At 32.8% G+C, this 20,270-nt stretch overlaps 2 protein-coding genes across 3 annotated transcripts; both read right to left on the bottom strand.

The window, feature by feature from the left end:
* Nucleotides 1-2,516: 2,516 nt before the first annotated feature.
* LOC117927721 (GDSL esterase/lipase At5g03610-like) lies at nt 2,517-4,820 on the bottom strand. Of its 2 annotated transcripts, none has more exons than XM_034847376.1 (5): nt 4,608-4,820; nt 4,308-4,475; nt 3,679-3,950; nt 3,210-3,516; nt 2,517-2,857 (listed from the first exon to the last, which is right to left on the bottom strand). In XM_034847376.1, the coding sequence occupies exons 1-5, from the start codon at nt 4,675-4,677 to the stop codon at nt 2,643-2,645; spliced, it is 1,032 nt and encodes a 343-aa protein (XP_034703267.1). In that variant the 5' UTR covers nt 4,678-4,820; the 3' UTR covers nt 2,517-2,642. The 2 variants fall into 2 exon arrangements, with proteins under 2 accessions (XP_034703267.1, XP_034703268.1); XM_034847377.1 differs by having other exon boundaries at nt 4,308-4,472.
* Nucleotides 4,821-15,859: 11,039 nt separating this feature from the next.
* LOC117928386 (GDSL esterase/lipase At5g03610-like) lies at nt 15,860-19,624 on the bottom strand. The gene is made up of 9 exons (XM_034848276.1): nt 19,561-19,624; nt 19,300-19,473; nt 18,727-18,992; nt 18,292-18,589; nt 17,703-17,896; nt 16,596-16,652; nt 16,350-16,392; nt 16,188-16,256; nt 15,860-16,017 (listed from the first exon to the last, which is right to left on the bottom strand). Exons 1-9 carry the CDS (start codon nt 19,622-19,624, stop codon nt 15,860-15,862), a joined length of 1,323 nt encoding a protein of 440 aa, XP_034704167.1.
* Between the last annotated feature and the right edge of the window lie 646 nt (nt 19,625-20,270).

Here is a 20,270-nt window from a genome sequence, read left to right as displayed (position 1 = left end):
CAAGTTTAAGCCTCCATTTATGCATGAATTGAGGACATGGATTTTGAAAGAAGAGATGAATGATATAAATATCATGATGGAAGAACACAAAAAAGCTTGGAAGTAATATGGATGTTCAATTATGTTAGATAGTTGGACAAATGGAAAGAGTAGGTATCTTATAATTTTTTTGGTGAATAATCCTACTAGCACATGATCTATGAAATCAATTGATGCATCTAATATGATAAAAAAAATGGAGAATTGATGTTCAAGCATCTTGATAAGGTGGTTGAAGAAATTGGAGAGGAAAATATTGTGCAAGTTATTATTGATAATGCATCTAATTATGTGAATGATGGAATGAAGCTTATAGAAAAGAAGAGAAGTTTGTGGTGGACTCCTTATGTTGCTCATTACATAGATTTGATGTTGGGAAGCTAAATGTTTATGCTAATACACTTTTGTGAGCTAGGCAAGTGGTGAAATTCATATCTGGACATACTTGAGTTCTTAGCTTAATGAGAACATTTACAAAAAATCATAAACTTATTCATCCAACAATTACACGATTTGCTATTGCATTTCTTACTTTCCAAAGTCTTTATAAGCAAAAAGAAGCCCTTATAACAATGTTCTCCTTTGAAAAATGGTGTTCTAGTAGATGGGCCAAAAATGTAGAAGGCATAAAAACTCAAAATATAGTGTTCTTTGATTCAAATTTTTTGCCTCATGTTGCTTTTTTGTATTAAGACCACTATTCCATTAGTAAGTGTCTTGAGAGAGGTTGATTTAAAGGAAAGGCTAGCCATGGGTTATAATTATAAGTTGATGAATTCAGTTAAAGAGAAAATTGAATTTAATTGTGGGGGCATGGAGAGGAAATGTGACCCAATTTGGAGAAAAATAAATGCAAGATGAACTCTACAACTTCATCAACTTTTACATGCAATAGGTTATTATCTTAATCCTCAATTGTATTATGAAGATCAGTTTTCTAATGTGGATGAGGTGAGGAAGGGATTATTAGAATGCATGGATAGGATGTTAGATTACGAAGAATGTTTAGAACTTGACATTCAATTGGACTCATATGACCAAACAATAGGTGAATTTGGAAATCATATTACAATTGATTCTCGAAAATTAAGAAGTCCTATGAGTTGGTGGATGCGCTTTGAGGGTTACACACCAAAGTTGTAAAAGTTTGTTGTTCGAGTCCTTAGCCTCACCTATAGTGCTTTGGGATGTGGGAGAAAATGGAACACTTTTGAATCAATAATACTTTTATTTTTTTTAAAAAAATTAGTATGTACATTTTTATTCTAATGTTAGAGAACTTTAATTTAATTTCAACATATAAATTTGTTTCTTTTATTATTTGTAGATTCATACCAAAAAGAGAAATAGAATTGAACATCAAAGGTTAAATGCTCTAGTGTATGTGAGGTGTAACACTCGATTGAGAGAGCTAAGTCTATAAAGAAAACAAAATGTTGATTCAATTTTGGTAAATCAAATTGATTTGGATGATGAATGGATTGCGAAGAAAGAAGATCCCCTCTTTCTACTTGATCTATGTTGGCTTGAAGATAATGAACTATTTAATATTGATGCCATTAGATTGTGTTGTCCCAAGACCAAGAGACTCAAGTGTCATTGGGCAACATGGTTTCAAGCAAGTATTAAAAATTTTAAGTTATAAATTTTATGAAATTTATTAACGAACTTATAACATTTATACCTAATTTATACTTTATGCTAGGTAAAAGTGGAGACAAAGGCAAAGGAAAGGAATTGAATTTGACACCAATTGAGTTAGATGAAATTGGAGGATTAGATAGTGAGAACTTTGCTACTATTGATACATTGGATGAGGATGATGATGATATTGGAGATGATGATTTAAGTTAAAACATTCTAGTGATATGTGTTTTAACTCTATTTGATATTTTGTGACTTGGTTATGGTTGTTTGTGAAAGTTTGGAACTAGTAGAATGATTGCCTCTATTTTCTATTATGACTTAATTTTGATTTGTTTTGAAAGTATGAGACTAGTAAGGTTTTTTTAATAATTCTAATGGATTGTTTTCATGTTTTTAATTTATATCATTATATTTTTATTTTTTATATATTTTAAAATATTTATTAATTATAAAATAAAGGTCTCAAAAGACTTGCATCTCAATGTTTCAAGACTTACATCTTGCCCCATGGGCACAATAACGTCTAGTATTATGCCTTCACCTTTAAAAAATTTGGAAAAGAAAATGGAGAAAAAGGCAGATAGAGGGGAGATACCATCATTGCACCTTTTCTTTTTCCCTTTTTCTTTTTCTTTTTTTTTTTATAAAAAAAATCCATTATCCATATGGATAGTCTAGATTGAAAGCTTTTCATCCAATGGACAAAAAGTTTGGGAAGTTTGGTACCCACTTCGGTGCGGTACCTTTGAAGCTGGTGTCCAAACCATATATCAATTCTAGTTTTATTCCCTTTTAGATCTCTGCGTCCCTGCTACGCTACTTGCCTCATATTATGCCACGTAATATGTTATATTTTGCCCCAAAACTCACTTATAAATCCCATACTTCCAATTTGGAATCTGTAGATACCTAAGGAGAAAAATAAAACAGAGCATGCAAAGTTAAAAAGCACAAGGTTACATAAGAGCAAGTGAGTATGCGGAAGATTTTAATGCTAAGTAAACTGCACGCCAGCCTGCCTGCGAAGGGTGAACATCATCCCAAAAGAATGTTGAGTTGGGGTTGTTGCATACAACGTACATCCTCTTTCCATCCTCTGTGTTCCCGCATTTGTATCCAGTACTCACTGCTTCGCAACATGGCCTCAATGGATCCTTAAACTTCAGAGTTCCTGCACACAAGTAACAAAAGGAGTTTGTTTGCCATTTATTTTTTATTTTTTATGTTTTCTCTCCATAGCCCATCGATCCCAGCCTGAAGCTTATTCAAATTGGGACTGGGTTTTAAATCAAGGGCAAGCACAGGCTATGGCCCATCCATCGATCCCAGCCTCAAGTTTATTCAAATTGAGATTGGCTTTTAAATCAAGGGCAAGCACAGCCCATGGCTGGTCCATACTCCATATCTGAGCATGCTTTGGGCCAAGCCTGTGGCTGAGACTAGGCCTCAATCTCAGGCCCAAGGCTGCCCAGTAAGTGGCAAAATCAGTGCAATATTTGTATCATGTATAAATGGGAAAATACCTGGTTGGCTCGCTTGCTTTTTCAATGCAGACAAAAATGCCTTGTACATGTTGAGAATAACAAACACAGATTCCTTGCTCTTGTTGTTCAGCTTTTCCACGGTTTTCTCCAATACTTGGTTGTGAAACAAGGACACTGAATTGCCCGATGTGCTGCAATTCTTGTACAAATCTGAGATAGTTTCTGAAGGCAAACATCCAAGAGGCTGTATATTCATAACCGCTATTTTTCGCACTCCTAAACCATGAATGCGTTGTAGGTTCAAGCCAAGCTGCTTAATCATTGATTTAGTGAAGGCTGACAAACCCTATAGAGGTGCAGACATAAAAGATCAGCAGCTAGGTTTGTTTAGAAAAATAAAACTAGAAAAAGTTCACAAAAAAATTCATTGAGGATCATTAAATCATATGACCTTTTTAGAGTACAGGATCTGCTAATTAAAACCCATAATTAATCTAAGGAGAACTACCTCAGTAGTGCCATTTCTGGCAAGGTATGCAGTATAGTCATTGCCGGCCAGAGATACCAGAGCAATGGAGGAGTTAAGATCAACCTTGGTATAGAGTTTCTTTTGGAGTTGTCTTTGAAAAAGATCGATTTGGATTGTCATATTTGGTGCACTGACCAGGGTATCAAAGACCCCGGTCCCTCCGAAAGCAAAATTCATTCCACATTCCAGGGATGTATTCTCCATTTTTCTCCATCTATATGGTGTAGGGGACCTTATACCCATCCACGAAGCTATTTTTTCATGCAGTTCAGACAGAAGATAAAAGTATAATTAGATGAAATGAATGACGAACAGAAGAGAATACAGACCTTCATCTTCTGTCTTTATTCTTCACTTCTTTTTTCCCCTTCAGGATTCTTGGAAGAATATTATTTCCACATCATACTAGGGTGAATTAAGAAACTATTTTTTCTCCTCCCAAACAAAAATTTATTGCTTTTCAAAAGGAAAGGAATAAGAAAGGAGAAAATCCAGCCCTCAGAAAAAGGTTTTTGGAAAAATAGGCAGGCCAAAAATTTTCAGAAAAATATATAAAAATAAATCAATTTTTGTAGAATATAGCTAGGTCATAAGAGAAGAGGGAGGACCTATGTAGTCACTGAAGACGCGACCGTTTGAGTAGTGGCCAGCCGGTTTACCAGGAAGAGTGATTCCATATGGTTGGTTCCATGACCTAGCACTGAAATTCCTATTCCCAGTATCAACATAGGAGTCTCCAAACACGAAAAGCTTGGTGAAGCCATTAGCATGAGCTTCTGTGCCAAGTATTAATGCAATGTAAGATATATATAGAAGATGGAAGAATGCCAAACTTTAGTTCCACAGACACCAATGTTTTCTAGCTACCAGTTAGCCGAAGTTATAAAGCTAGATCTCAGAACACGTACCTGTAGCAATAGTTTTAAAGCAAATGAAGAGACAAAAACAGAAGATGAAGAAGTGGCTTTCCTTCTCCATTAGCGAACAGATTCCAGGTGCAAGAGCTGTTAAGAGAAAGGAACCTTCCTTTGTAGAGAGATTTTGAAAGAGAGAGATGACAGCTATCACACTTGCATAAGCCAAAAGCCTATTATCAGTTTTCAGTTGAATTTAAAATTATTATAATTGGACCTAAGAAATAGTGAAAATAATAGAAAGCCCCAGTGCGTGATGATTCTTCGCTCAGATAAAGTCCAGGTCGATCCATTATTTGTCTTGAGCAAATACTTAGAGGTCTGAGTTGAGATAAGGTGTTGAGATGGATTATCTGATCCCCATTTCAAAGACAAAGAAATCATACAACAATTTCTGAATAAAATTTTGTATGTCAATTATTGAATACTTACAAAAATGAATAAACACGAGTTCCAACCCAGGGGACAAGATGTGCGGCTCATGTTCAACGAGCCTAAAACAAATGTGCGTCTGTCCATAGGCCACAGCTCACGACTCCTGTTAAATATAGTAGCCATTTCTTGATCTCTACTAGTGGACAAGGAAAGCTGATAGCATGTACATTCCTCTCTGTCCTTACCTTACCGGTGACCCTAACGTGAATCATTTTCAGGGATGGAGAACAACCACAAAAAATAAATTTCAATGGGAAAGAATCGGGGAGAAATTCAAGAGTTCCAATCTTCTTTCAAATCAAATGTCTGTATAGTCAACATCTTTCAAGTGGGTGTTGATAGCATGTAAAGATTCCTGACTTCCCTAGCTTTCTTCGCCATGAGTCCTGCCTATAATCTCTGAGCCCATGTGCATAGAAAAATTAAAGTATGTGATTAGGGCATATCACTTCCTCTATTGATGCCTTATTTAATAAGTAAATAAAATAAAAACTTTTGCTGTTAGGGCTTGCCTTGTATTTGTCATGAGCCTCATGACTGCCATGTATAACATTTGCAATTTTTAAAATAAATAAATAAAAAGAGATTACTGTTAGGATCTGCCTTGATTTTGTAATGGTGCCATGCATGTATCACATTTATAATAAATAAGTAAACAAACAAACAATAATTATTATAATATTGGGTTTGGATTCACTTCCATTACTTAATAATAATAATAATAATCATAATAATAACAACAATAATAATAATAATAAGGAGGAGGAGGAGAATAAAGTTACATCAATATCATGCTCTTTAAGTTTTGTTTTTATTACTTTCATAATCATTGATAAATTAGTTTTTAAAGCGAAAACGCCTGCACACTTGTAAAGGCCGGTTTTGTTTTTTTTTTTTTGTTGTTTTTTTAAGAAAGCTTATCCTCTATTAAATACATTGTTTGAGAGGGAACTTGGATTAAGAAATACATCCTATAAGCTAGAAGGGTAATAGTTTTGGAAGAACCTGCAGATGTATGGGATTAATGCATGAGGAACAAACAGGCTGTCTTCAATTCATTGGTTTAGTGCGCCAAACATTGCAGCCCAAATGTAACTTCATTATAAGAAGCCCATTTTAAAATTAACTTACATAGTTATTACAAAAATTACATCCACTTATATAACCAAGACGAAAATATCGATTTTTACGAATATATTGATAATTTTATTAATAAATGGATATATAAAAAAAATATCAATAAATATTTTAAAATAAAATATCAGTGAGTTAAAAATAGATCAAAATTTATTAAGTTATTAAAATAAAACTTTTAATAAATGATAAAATATGCAATAATACAAGTGTTTATTTTTTTTTAATTGAAAAAATTGATAATGATATTTAGACAAGCTTTTTTATTTAAAAATATGAATAATTTTAGTTATAAATTTATATTTGTCTTATATTTAGTTTACATATAAAATACATGATAAAATAAAGAGCAAACATATAATAACGGATTCGAAATTGTATATATATATATTAGATTCATACACATATTTAATATATATGAAGATATGGTGTAATGGAAAAGGACATTCTTTGTAAATGTGAGGTCCTCGTTCGAGCCCTAGTGTTGCAGGGAAGCAAATTTTTTAAAGTGTAAAGTAGCTCTCCCACATCGAAACTTGAAACGCAACAAAGCTCTATTTAATGATTGGCGACTTTGCCGTAGCATGGTTCACATGGTGGGCTGGAACTGATATAGTTGGGCTTATCCTGGCCCAGTGCACGAGTGGCTCCAAATTTTTTATGAAACATAGTGAAAGGTGCTGACGTGGCACCGATACAGCGACATGCTATTCCCATGCATTTTCTTATGAATATGAGGAAAGTTTTAAATTATCAAACCAAATATGATGGGAATCATATTTAATTTTTTTTAAGGGTAACATCTCATGACCTATTTACTTCTCTAAACGTACACATAAAAATATAAATCATCAATATTGTCAAAATTGTTTTAATATTTTTTTATATATATATAAACATCTGTGTAATAATAACAAAGACATCAACACTTTCTATACTTTCAATTTGGGTTGCATCAAAATCTCATGATATAGGGAAGAGTTTATTCTCATTAAAACATAACACTACACCACAATAATGAAATTGTTCCAAGATTATTTACACCTATAAAAACCATATGATCTTAGATATCTGGAATCACTTATCTTTCAACAACACTATTAGAAAATGCATTCAAATTTTATTTCCATTTAAATAAATTGGAGATGCCACCATAAAGGTATTCACTCTACAAAAGACTGTTTTTAATATCAAAATTTATCTAATGATAATGTAAGTGTAGATCTTCAAATTTATCCTAACTAATCATTGACTTTTAACATATTGAAAGTCCACTCACTTTTTACCTAAGGTAAGTCCATTCTTATTATTATTATTATTATTATTACACTTTTTGGATGAGGTCTCACTTTTTCCCTAAGTCCATACTTTTCCATTCACGTATTATTATTGTTATTACTGTTATTATTATGAAACATGTGCTTTGATTGGGATTATAAAGAGGAAAGTTGAATGTTTGATTACAAAGGGGGGAGCTTAATGTGATTGGAGAGAGAGAAAAAAAAGTAATAGATATTGATGGAAAGATGGATGGAAGAAAAAAAAAAGATTTTTAAAAATGTTGATCTTAGAAAGAAACAGGGAAATCAGGATACTCTTTTAGGGGAGAGGTGTCTTGGACATTTTATGACACATTAAGAATTAGGAAGGAGCTCTTCGAGAAAGAAAAAACGATTGCCTCCATTTAACCCATTAGGGAATGACTTCACAAGGAGGGATCCCCAACAAGACCATCTCACCATCTTCTCCATCTTCATCTTTGATCTTCAATGTCGCTTATAGAAAAGCTACCATATGTAGCTAGCCACCATCTTCAAGAGCCTCATGACGCTATACCAGTAATCAGCCCACTTAAACCCATGACCACACAACAACTTGAAGTCGTGAACTCCACCATCACACTTTTGATAGCCCCATTCAAAAATCAAACCCATGCAAGTCTCCATCACTCATCCCTTTCAACCGCCTACCATCCATGGTGTGAAATCCAAAAAATATTTATTTAAAGAGAAAAAAGAAATAAGAAATTTTAGGGTTTCTTATTATGAACACTCTTAAAAAAATTAATTTCATTAGAGTTTAAATAACGCTTAATAAAAGGAAATAAAGATTAACTTAATCTTACTTGTAAAAAGAAAGAGAATAATTTTAATATAGTAACTAAATAAGGAAAAGAAATAGTAACTAAATAAAACTAAATAAATAACTCTAACATCTTCTCCCTATAAACTCACGATGCAGCTGCAAGAAGCTTCAAGAGTTTGCCGACCAAAAACCAAAAATGAGGAAGTGGGTGTCACTTGGTAAACAAATCTGCAATCTCTAGGAAGGAAGGAACAAAATGTAAAGTGAGAATGTTATGCTGGAAGTGGTGACATGTGAGGTGACAATCAATCTTCATATGCTTAGTCATTTTATGAAAGACGAAGTTGTGGGCAATCTAAATAACACTTTTGTTGTTACAATACATTGGAGTAGGATAACAAAGGAAAACACTCATATCAAGAAGTAACCAATGTAACCAAACTATCTCATCGGTGATAGGCATCATAACATGATATTCAACTTCTATGAAAGATCGAGCAACAATAGTTTGTTTCTTTCTCTTCCAAGAAATAAGAAAATCTCCTAAAAAAAATACAATATTTAATGGTAGATTTGCGATCTTTGAGATCATTGGCCTAGTTAGCATCAAAATAGGCATGCAACTCTAAATAGAAAGTGGATGGTAATAAAAGACTTTGAAATATAGTACCTCAGAAATATTGTAGAATACAAAGAACAATAACCTAATGAACTGTAGTAGGGGAATTGACAAACTGACATACAATGTGAACAACATAAGCAATGTCTGAACATGTAATGGTGAGATAGACCAAGCTGCCAACAATATTATAATATAAAATAGGTTTAGCAAGGGGCTACTATCAGAAGAAGAATATCGAACATTAACCTCAAGAGGAGTATTAACAGTCTTAGTATCATAAGGTGAGCTTGATCAAGAATATCAAATGTGTACTTAGACTGTGAGAGAAGATAACCTTTTGGAAAAGAAACTATCTTAATACCCAAAAAGTATCATAGAGTACCTAAATCTTTCATTTCAAAACAAGAAGCTAAATCTGATTTCAATGTTGCATTCCAATTAACATCATCATCGGCCTATAATAATTATATCATCAACATATAGAAAAAGAAGAATATGACAAGTAGATGTGCACTTCATAAAAAGTGTAGGATCATGATGACTAGGGTGAAAGCCAAAAGAAGTAAGCACATCAGAGAACTTCACAAACCAAGCACGAGGTGTTTGTTTGAGATCGTATAAAGCTTTCTTGAGCTTGCAAACTTCTCAAAGGTTATGAGAAACACTAGAAGGGAGGATCATGTAGGCTTCTTCTTGAAGATCATCATTCAAGAAGGCATTTTTAACACCTAACTAAGACATATGCCATTGACGAACTAAAGAAACCGCAATAAGAGTATGAATAGTAGTCATATTTATAATAGGAGCAAAAGCCTCCTCATAATCCATAACGTATTGTTGAGGACCTTAACAACCAATTGGGATTTGTACCGCTCAATGGAACCATGAGACTTAATTTTGATTTTATAAACACAACGAGAACTAATGATACTCTTATCAAGTGGTAAAGGTGCCAAATCCTTAGTATCAGTCTTATGCAAAGTATAAAGTTCCTCAATCATGGCTTGTTTCCGAAGTGGATAAAAAACAACTTCTCTATATGATAGAAGGTTAAAAAGGTTATGAATAGGAGGTAAAAATGATGTAAAGGAATTTGAATAAAAGGAATAACAAAATCTAGTAATTGAGTAAACTTACGAAGGCATTGAGAATTGAAGAACGTGGGGAAGGAGGGTCCATAATCTTATAAGGTGTTGAAGTAGCCGTACGAGGAAAAGAAAGAGCATGTTGATCAGGAATCAAAGTACTAGTATTTGCAGGAAAACTATCTGTACCATCCTAGAAAGGATCAATGTAAACAAGTTCATACTTAAAGGCATTATGAGACTCAATGGGAATAGAAAAGAAAGGTATATGCTCAAGGAAGAAAACATGATGAGAAACATATAATTTATGGCTAATTGGATCAAAGCAACGATATCTCTTTTGACCTTCACCCATATCATAGACAAATATAAATGATAGAGCGAGAAGATAACTTACTATGCTTTGCATGAGGATGAAGAACAAAACAAGTACAACCAAAGACTCTTAAGGAGAAGTAATAAGGAGCATAGCCATATAACTTTTCAAACGGTGACAAACCAAAGGTGTGGGATGGGGGATTTTTTTTTAATTAAGTGAACTACAATAAGAACTACTACCCCTAAAATTCAGTAGGAACACAAGCAGAGAATATAAAAGAACTAGTAGTTTCAACATGTTTTGTTAATGGTTCATGTTTTGTTTATTTGCTATTCTTGCTAAATCCAATCGATGACTATATTTACTCTTTTTTTTTTTTTTTTAGTTTGGTTTATGCAATTTTTGAACTCATTTTTCATGTATCTATTATCAATTCTCAAAAGCAAATTAATATGTGATCAATTGCTCATGTAAGATAAGATGACAATAATAGAATATGGATTGTGTTGATGAGGTTCTCTTAAGATATTTACAGACAAAACATTATTTTTTCTTTCAATAATACTCTTTATTAATTTGTGTGTGTGAAAAGTTTGTAAGTTCGATTGTGCTTTTGCCATCAAGTTTCTCTGCATTCTTCCTTTGTCATTTGGAATTTAGTTCTTTGTGAACATGCATTTTTATCTACCAAGACCAAGAGTTAGAAGCTAAACTTGTCTTTGATATGTTGAAAGCAAATTATTAGGATTGTTGTCCACATCTTGGGTCCCAATTTTATAATGGATCAACACAAGATTGGTCCAAATTAAAAAGAAACAAAGTGGGGTTTTTTTTTTTCTTTTTTCAAAGAAAAATGAAAATTTTAAGTGGTTATCATGATTTTCCATTAAAGATATAAATATGATGAGGTTGAAGGCTACTATAGTTGAAGACTTTTGTGTAACTAAGAGGGATAATTACGAAGACTCAAAAACTAGAATATTCTATAATTTAGATTATGATCTTCTCATCCTTGTGTAGCCTTATCTATAGATGACTGCCTTTTGTCGTATGATTGTGATATGAGAAGATTGTTTTAGGTGGACATTAAACTTGTCTTTGATATGTTGAAAGCAAATAATTAGGGTTGTTGTCCACATCTTGGGTCCCATTTGTCACAAATTTTCCACTATTTTTTAGGTGGGCATTAAAGATTTTACGATGGTTTAACTCAAGATTGGTCTAAATTCAAAAGAAACAAAGTGGTTTTTTTTTTTTTTTTCAAATAATGAAAAATGAAAATTTTAAATGATTGTCATCATTTTCCATTAAGGAAATAAATATGATGAGATTGAAGGTGACTATAGTGGAAGACTTTTGTGTAACTAAGAGGGATAATTAGGAAGACTCAAAAACTAAAATATTCTATAATTTTGTAATTTTAAGAATTTCTTCAATTTTATATCTGAAAGTTGCTTCCTTGGTCACCAGCCTTTAACTTTTATTGAATTGGCCTCTGTTAAAGATCTAATGCACAACACCCAATTTTTGTGGATATTTAATTTTTAATTTTAATTTTAATTTTAATTTTTAAATTTTTTTATTTTTTGTTTTTGTTTTTTTTACTGTGAAGATTAACTAAAGTAGTTGCTGTTATTGCGAATTCATTATATTATTCTAGTTTGTTATTTACGGTCAATTTTGATTCGATGCTAATTTATGTAGATTGTCTATCCAGTGGGATTGACTGTCACATCTATTTCACATTCCAGCACTATTAATAAAACAATGGTAGGCAACCATGTTGTTTATTAATAGAAATATTAATAAATTTTTAACTTCTATCTCAAGCTCTAAAATCTGAATAATAGTTTGCATTGGTTTGAAAATTGAAAATTATACAAATTATAATTTTTATTAGATTAGATTAAGAGTGTGTTTGACAGTAATTATATGAAGTGTTTTAATATTTTTAATACTTAAAAAATAAATATTTTCAAGTGTTAGAAATATTAAAAATATTTATTAGAATAATTGTCAAACGCATTCTAAGAATGTATTTGACAGTAATTTTAAAAAGTGTTTTTAACTTTTCTAATACTTGAAATTTTTATCTTTTAAATATTAAAAATATTATAAAGATGTCAAAAAAATTATTGTGAAACACACTCTAAAATAAAAGAATGGAGTTTTAGAAATGAGACACTAATTCAAAATTGGGCAGCCTATACAAAAATTGTGTCCCAGTGTGAGTTGGAAAAAAGACAAGAAACTTTCTTTTGGCTGTAAGAGGATCATTCATTATTTCTTAATTTGTATATAATTTTTAAAAACTCTCTTGTGATGATGCTACTTCAAAAGTCTAGCATACAGTTTTGAAATAAAAAAATATTAGAATTGGTATTAAATGATGATTTAGTAAAAATAAAATAAAAATTAAACATTATCTTGGATATTCAAATAAGTGAATAAAAAAAAAAGTATTCACTGACTTGCAACTGGCAATGGTCAATTGAACCAAACTAGGACTACGCCGACTCCTCCCCAAATTTGGCATAGGTAAGCTAATTTGCTAGGCATGAGTCTTTGCGTACCGGCCTAAGAAACATTACAATTGAGCTTGATGGGAGCTGAAGTGTTTCCATTAAAATTTGTCGTGCGCAATTGTTGAGAAGATAGCTTGGTTGCTGAAGATTCCTATGAGCATTGCTGGGGATTTTTATCACATCAAGAAAAAATTATTGGCTGCATTCTTACCTAGGAAAGTTTTCCTTATCTGAAGAATGGTGTAGTATTTGCCGGTTGATCCTGTATGTTAGGATTCAATATGATAAAAGAGTTCATTTTTTGTTCTCTGGATGTGCTTTAATATCCTGTATGTCATACATCGTCTAGAACCATGACTCAACTTAATATCCAAAAGTTATTCCATGATTCATTATAGAACTTGAAGTGTGAACTATGAATTATGTTAGGATAATTGTATCATTTAGATTTTGATTGATGTCTCATCTCTACACAATTGACTAATTTTTTTAGGTGGTAAGAATTTCAATCTTTATGTATACTATGCATCAAGATATCTCACACCATTCTCTCTCATCATTGTCTAGAGGATTCTTCACTCTCTAAATTCTCGCGAGTTTAACAAAACCTAGCCTCTTCTCAAGCATCACTCCATTCCCTTTCATCATTGTCTTCTCTTCTCTTCTCTTTCTATTCTTCATATGTGTTTTTTTTATATTTTAGAGCTCAAGGAACTGGTTTGATTACTTCAAGTGTGTGTTTCTAACTTTTGGATCATCATTTTTTGGAGCTTTTATGTATTTCTTCTGAGTTTTGTTTTGTTTGATTTGGTGAGTTTGAGGTTTTGCTACAAGAGAGCAATGGTGATTTTCAAGATTTCCTAAGTCATAACAATGCCATTTAATGGCCAAAAACCAAGAACTTCTAGCCTCAGGAAGATTTTAGTCCATTTCTCAAAACTAGGGTTATGAATATTTCTCTTTTTTTTTTTTTTTTTGATATTTTTGTCCTCTATATTAACATATATGAGTTCATGAGAACAAGTGACAATTGATTGATCCATTTCTCATTTGATTCTTGTTTTATTCGTGTTTCATGTTTTGTTTATTTTCTATTCTTGCTAAATCCAATCGATGAATATACTTGTTTTTTTTAGTTTGGTTTATGGAATTTTGAACTTGCTTTTCATGTATCTATTATCAATTCTCAAAAGCAAATTAATATGTGATCGATTGCTCATGTAAGATAAGATGGAAATAATAGAATATGGATTTGTGTTGATGAGCTTCTCTTTAAGATATCTACCGACAACATTATTTTTTCTTTCAATAATACTCTTTATTAATTTGTGTGTGTGAAAAGTTTGTAATTTCCATTGTGCTTTTGCCATCAAGTTTCTTCACATTCTTCCTTTGTTATTTGGAATTTGGTTCTATGTGAACATGGAGTTTTATCTACTAAGACCAAGAGTTAGAAGCTAAACTTGTCTTTGATATGTTGAAAGCAAATTATTAGGATTATTATCCACATCTTGGGTCCCATTTGTCACAAAATTTTCACTACCCTTTAGGTGGGCATTAAAGATTTTACTATGGATTAACACAAAATTGGTCCAAATTAAAAAGAAACAAAGTGGGGGTTTTTTCTTTTTTCTTTTTTCAAAGAAAAATTAAAATTTTAAGTGGTTATCATCAATTTCCATTAAAGAAATAAATATGATGAGGTTGAATACTACTATAGTGGAAGACTTTTGTGTAACTAAGAGGGATAATTAAGAAGACTCAAAAACTAGAATATTCTTTAATTTAGATTATGATTTTCTCATCTTTATGTAGCCCCATCTATGGATAGTTGTCTTTTGTCGTATGATTGTGATATGAGAAGATTGTTTTAGGTGGACATTAAACTTGTCTTTGATATGTTGAAAGCAAATTATTAGGATTACTATCCAAATCTTCGGTCTCATTTGTCACAAATTTTCCACTATTTTTTAGGGTGGGCATTAAAAATTTTATAATGGGACAATACATGATTGGTCCAAATTCAAAAGAAACAAAGTGGGGGTTATTTATTTATTTAATTATTATTATTATTATTTTAAGAAAAATGAAAATTTTAAGTGGTTGTCATCATTTTCCATTAAAGAAATAAATATGACGGGATTTCATTGTGTCCTCACCTCAGTGTGAGTTGGAAAAAAGACAAGAAACTTTGGCATAGGTAAACTAATGTGCTAGGCACGAGTCTTTGCGTACCGGCCCCAGAAACGTTACAATTGAGCTTCATGGGAGCTGAAGTGTTTCCATTAAAATTTGTTGTGCGCAATTGTTGAGAAGATAGCCTGGTTGCTGGAGATTTTGATCACATCAACAAAAAATTCTTGGCTGCATTCTTACCTTCCAGTTTCGCTCTCTGGATGTGCTCTAATGGCTTTCAGAAGCTCTTGGTTGTGGAATTGAGAGCTTGGTACGTACGTTAAATCGGTGCCACGCCAGAACTAGCTCTGATTAAAAAATTTGATGCAGGCGTCTTTAAGGCCAGTCCAATCCGAGCCCCAAATGTGCATAGACAGGGAGCATCCCTTTCCATTTGCTCCCCATTTCCGATGTGGGATTCATTTTCACAAAGATATGAAAAATCACACTACCAATTAAGTTGAACCTGGTCTTCAATATGGAGTTTAAGGCCCTTGCCAATGGACTACATTGCTTTTAGTTTCCCTATATATTTATATATATTAGTTTATAAAATAAAATTTATTTATATATATATATTATAAATTAATTAAAATAAAATTATTGTAGTTAAATTAAATTTAATTATAGTAATTAAATACAAGAAAAATATAAATTTATAAATTAAATTATTAACATTTTTAAATAAAAGTACTTATATATATATATATAAATATTTCTTTTATATTCTTTAATATATCCAAATTAACTATATTATATCCTTCAATATTTATCAATTTTGAATATATATTGATATATTTAGTGGGTTTGCATTGGCAGGGACTTTCCTGTCAAGGAACTCAGCCAAGTGGCGATTAAAGGTGCCATCAGGACGGCGCAGAAGATCGTAAGCCAGCTTGAAATTGGATATTAGAATCCATGTATTTAGTGGAACCACCCGCAGTATATACAAGAACAGGAGAAAAGTCAGAAATTTTAGAATTCAAGTCAGACAATACAGGCCAAAAGCGGTGAACTTCTTCCCCTGCATATAGGGTTCAAAATAACAAAATCGATAAGGACATGCTCATATACAAGAAAATTCAGCATACAAATCCCCAAAAAAACCATCAAAGCCTTCAATCATATCATATCAAAATTCAACTTTTCAATGAGAAAATCACAATCCCAAAACCCAAAATTCAAAATACAGACAGAATAGAACAAACCCATCAGCAAGTCCAAATTTGATCTTCAGAATCCGATCAAAATCCCCAAACAAAACTGATTCAAAGAACCAAAAATTTCAACTTTTAGGAACAAAAATAAGGACCGCAAAGGCCACATATTCAAAGAACCAAAAAAGGCAAAACAAACCCATCAACAAATCCATATCTGGTATCACAACCCCAAACAGAACCTGGCCCAAAACCAAGCTAAAATCAACTAAGTTTCAACTTTTCAAAATCGAAATCACCAAAACTCGGAAAACCAACAAAACAAAACCAACCCATCATTTACCCAAAATTCAACCAACCCACAACAAAAAAAATGCGAACTTGATCACCAAACAACAGGCTTGCGCCAAACCAACACAAACACACAAACTAAAAATCAATATACCTTGGACTCACTGAGGTTGACTTCATTACTCCCAGCCATGAACCTGGCCTTTAGGCCCTCCAAGATTCAATAGAACCAAAAACCCTAAAACCCAACAGAGATCTTCCCACAATTACCCACCTCACGACTCGTCACCACAATTCCAAAACCAAAACCACAACCCAACACAGCACCACACAATCAAACAAAAAATCTCCACTCTCTCTCTCTCTAGGAGCCACACTAATTTAACCCACCCAACAAACAAAATTAAAAATAAAAACGGAAACAAAAAAAAAAAAAGGAGGATCAGAATAACAACAGAAAACAAAACCCTAATCTCTGAGAGTGTGTCTCCGAGATTAAAAAATCTCTATTAATCTGCCTGCAATAAAACAGAGGAGAGAGAGGGGGAGGCGCAAGATAGCAGGAGAATAGAGACAAATGCTAAAGAACGACTAGGGTGAACGGAGGCGAGAGAGACGACAGAGTGAGCGGCCGAAAGAAACTGTTCGGTGGGACCCTTTTTATATAAATAAAAATAAATTAATTAAAAAGAAATAGGAAATGATTTTCTGCGAAATTATTTTTAAAATAAAAAAAGGGAAATAAAAGTGGGAAGATGGAGACAAAGGAAAACGGAGGAAGTGGGGGGACAAAGGAGTACGAGCGTGTAAATTGTTTAGTGCAAAAGGTAATGGAAGAGTTGATCTTTACATTAGTTTATTTTGTTCTAGTCAAAAGTCTCCATCACAACTGTTAGCAATTCTTTCTTGATTTTGACGCCAGATACCCACTGAATTAGAACAAGTTTAAAGCCTTTTGGTTTGGGGCACATCAAAGCATTAATATGAACCGCACATGCATGCTGTTAATGGAAGTCTTTTATTTTTAGTTGGGATAGATGAGTTTTAAAGCTTCTAAAGTGTCTCAAAAGCAAAATGATAATAGAATAAGTTCCAAGTTATTTGGGATGATCATACTACAAGAGTAGGACTGTAGGAGTTACCCTACCGCCAATAACCTTATCAACATCAATACATTGATGCTCTTTACTGATATGCATTACATTGGACGAACACTAATATTTATTCTTAATGATTCTTGAGCAATCTAGAAGAGGCTTACGATAGAAGATCCTAGCTCTGACACAACTGCATCCCAGCCCGCTTGTGTAGGGTGAAACGAATCCCAAAAGAATGCCAACTTCGGAACCCTGCATACATTGTATTTCTTCTCCCCGTTCTTTACGTCCCCACACCTGTATTCGCTTGTTATACCTGTGCAACATGGCCTCAATGGATTCTTCGACTTTGAAGTTTCTGCACAAGGAAGCATTTATGAATTCATATATTTGAGGTATACAACTTACGGAGCAATCATATTAAAGATGATGATTCCTGTTACATCTCCAATGATATGGACAAACATGAGAATTCCAAGGATGATAATATTATGATTATGATGATGACGATGATAATGCTTTATTTATTATTATTATTATTATTTTGTGAATATTTGTGGCGGATGTGTATCCAGAACTCACTCCTGATTTTCCTGAGCCTCCAGTTTGGCCTGATATATCAGGACCTGAGCCCTAATCTAAGATGAATGATGAAGCTCGACCCTGTACATAAAGAAAACAACTTGCAATTCTGCTATTAACCTACCATAACCAAAATTCAGTATTTATCTCACATAAATATGGGGAAATCACCTGTTTCGTTTTCAAATTTCTTCATTGCAGATATGAATGCATCGTACATATGAAGCACCACAAATTTAGATTCAGGCTTCAGCTCCTCTACCATAGTTGTTAGTAATAGGTTGTGAAACAGTGCAACCAAGTTTCCTGTTGAATTACATATCTCGTATGAGTATTCCTTTGTAAATTGAGGCAAACATCCAAGAGGCTGTATTCCCATAATGGCTACTCTCGGCACTCCCAAATCATGAATACGTTGTAGATCCAAGCCAATCTGGTTAACAACAGATACAATGAAGGCTGGCAAACCCTAAAATGTACATTTGAAGTGAGTTCCACGATTGAAAAAATATATACCATCCAAAAGATAACAAGCCATTGAGAAAATCACTGTACTTAGTTTGATTTTGATAAAACTAATGGAAGTCCATGTAATAGGGCACTCACCTCAAGACTTCCACCTCTAGCAAGGTAGATGCCATAATCATTGCCAGAAGCGGATACCAGAGCAGTGGAGAACTTAAGGTCATCTGTGGTATAGATTTTCTCTTGAAGGAGTTGTTCAAACAAATCGATTTGTTTTGTCATGTTTGGTGCAGCAACCAGTGTGTCGAAGACGCCTGTCCCTCCATAAGCAAAATTCATTCCATATTTTATGGGTCTTATTTTTCTAAATCTATATGGTGTAGGAGACTTTATGCCCATCCGTGAAGCTATTTGTCATGTAGTTCAAAACATAAAATATTTTAGTTATCTGAATAAACGATAGTTAAGTAACCAAAACAAAGAACTTCCATGACGAACTTTTTCAGATTTTTGGTAGAATTTTTCTATTCAAACTTGGTTGAATTTTCATATCAATGTTGTTATTATGGCCACATTTCATGGGACTTCTTGAAAGCTACTGTTGCCAAACGATCTAGCTTAGAAGTCATATATAAAATAAACTTTATAAATAAAAAAAAAAAAGACAAATTCACATAATAAATAAAAATTCACTCCAAGGGAAGAGAGATTAACCTATGTATTCAGTGAAGACTTGGCCGTCAGAGAAGTGACCAGCAGGTCTACCAGGATCAGTAATTCCATACGGTTCTTTCCATGAACTAGCTGTGAAATTCCTATTCCCGGTATCAACATACGAGTCCCCAAACACAAAAAGTTTCATGGAGCGATTAGCATCTACATAAGCCCCTGTAATAGGAAATGGCACGATAAGAGAAAGAACTATCATGCACTTTTTCATATATACAAGTGGATATATAATAGTGAGGGATATACCTGCAGCAGATATTATAACAGAAAGCAAGAGAAAAAGGTAGATGAAGAGGAGTTGGTGGTCCATTGGAGATCAGCTTAATTGGAGGTGTTGAACAGAGATGCAGATGCGATGGAGAATGGTCATGGCATGTTCTTATATAGGCCTAATTGTAAACATATTTCTTCGGTAATACGGTCATTATCATGTGCCATTTATAGATACAATATAGATGGCTAAACTTACATCCTGCAAGAACCAAAAACTTGGTATGATGTTTAAATGATTATTTAATAAAAACTTTGCTGTTAAGTTAAACAAATAATGTAGATCAACTCTTGCTAATTTTTAAGTTAAGCCTGAACAGTAATTTGGGTGAATTATTTAAACCTAAGACCAACATAAGTTCAATTCATAGAGTAGAAAATAAAAGTCAGTGTGTAATTCAATCTAAAGCTTTCGTTGGTAGATCAAACACATCTAAGTTCATGTCACATGAGACTAGCTAGCATGTTAGATACATTATTAAGCGTGTTGTAGTTCAATCAAACCTCGATAAATGAATATTTGATAAATTAATAACTTCCCTTAAATAATAAAATATTATGTTCCCAACTTAGGCCATAATACTACATTAATAATTGATGAAAAATATAATTATATATAAATTGAGTAACTTTATTATATAGTATTCAAAACTTTTTATAACTTCTATTTTCTCAATTCGCTCCTT

This window comes from Vitis riparia, chromosome 13, assembly GCF_004353265.1.
Source record: "Vitis riparia cultivar Riparia Gloire de Montpellier isolate 1030 chromosome 13, EGFV_Vit.rip_1.0, whole genome shotgun sequence".
Classification (NCBI taxonomy): domain Eukaryota; kingdom Viridiplantae; phylum Streptophyta; class Magnoliopsida; order Vitales; family Vitaceae; genus Vitis; species Vitis riparia.
This window is presented reverse-complemented; position numbering and strand designations above follow the sequence as displayed.

Coding starts and splice junctions, on each gene's coding strand:
- LOC117927721 (XM_034847376.1), bottom strand. CDS start 4,677: ATGGAGAAGGAAAGCCACTTCTTCATCTTCTGTTTTTGTCTCTTCATT. Junction 4,476..4,607: donor CTTTAAAACTATTGCTACAG/GTACGTGTTCTG, acceptor TACTTGGCACAG/AAGCTCATGCTAATGGCTTC. Junction 3,951..4,307: donor CGTCTTCAGTGACTACATAG/GTCCTCCCTCTT, acceptor ATGAAAAAATAG/CTTCGTGGATGGGTATAAGG.
- LOC117928386 (XM_034848276.1), bottom strand. CDS start 19,624: ATGGACCACCAACTCCTCTTCATCTACCTTTTTCTCTTGCTTTCTGTT. Junction 16,393..16,595: donor TCAACCTCAGTGAGTCCAAG/GTATATTGATTT, acceptor GTTTTGGGCCAG/GTTCTGTTTGGGGTTGTGAT. Junction 16,018..16,187: donor TGATGGGTTTGTTCTATTCT/GTCTGTATTTTG, acceptor CCCTATATGCAG/GGGAAGAAGTTCACCGCTTT.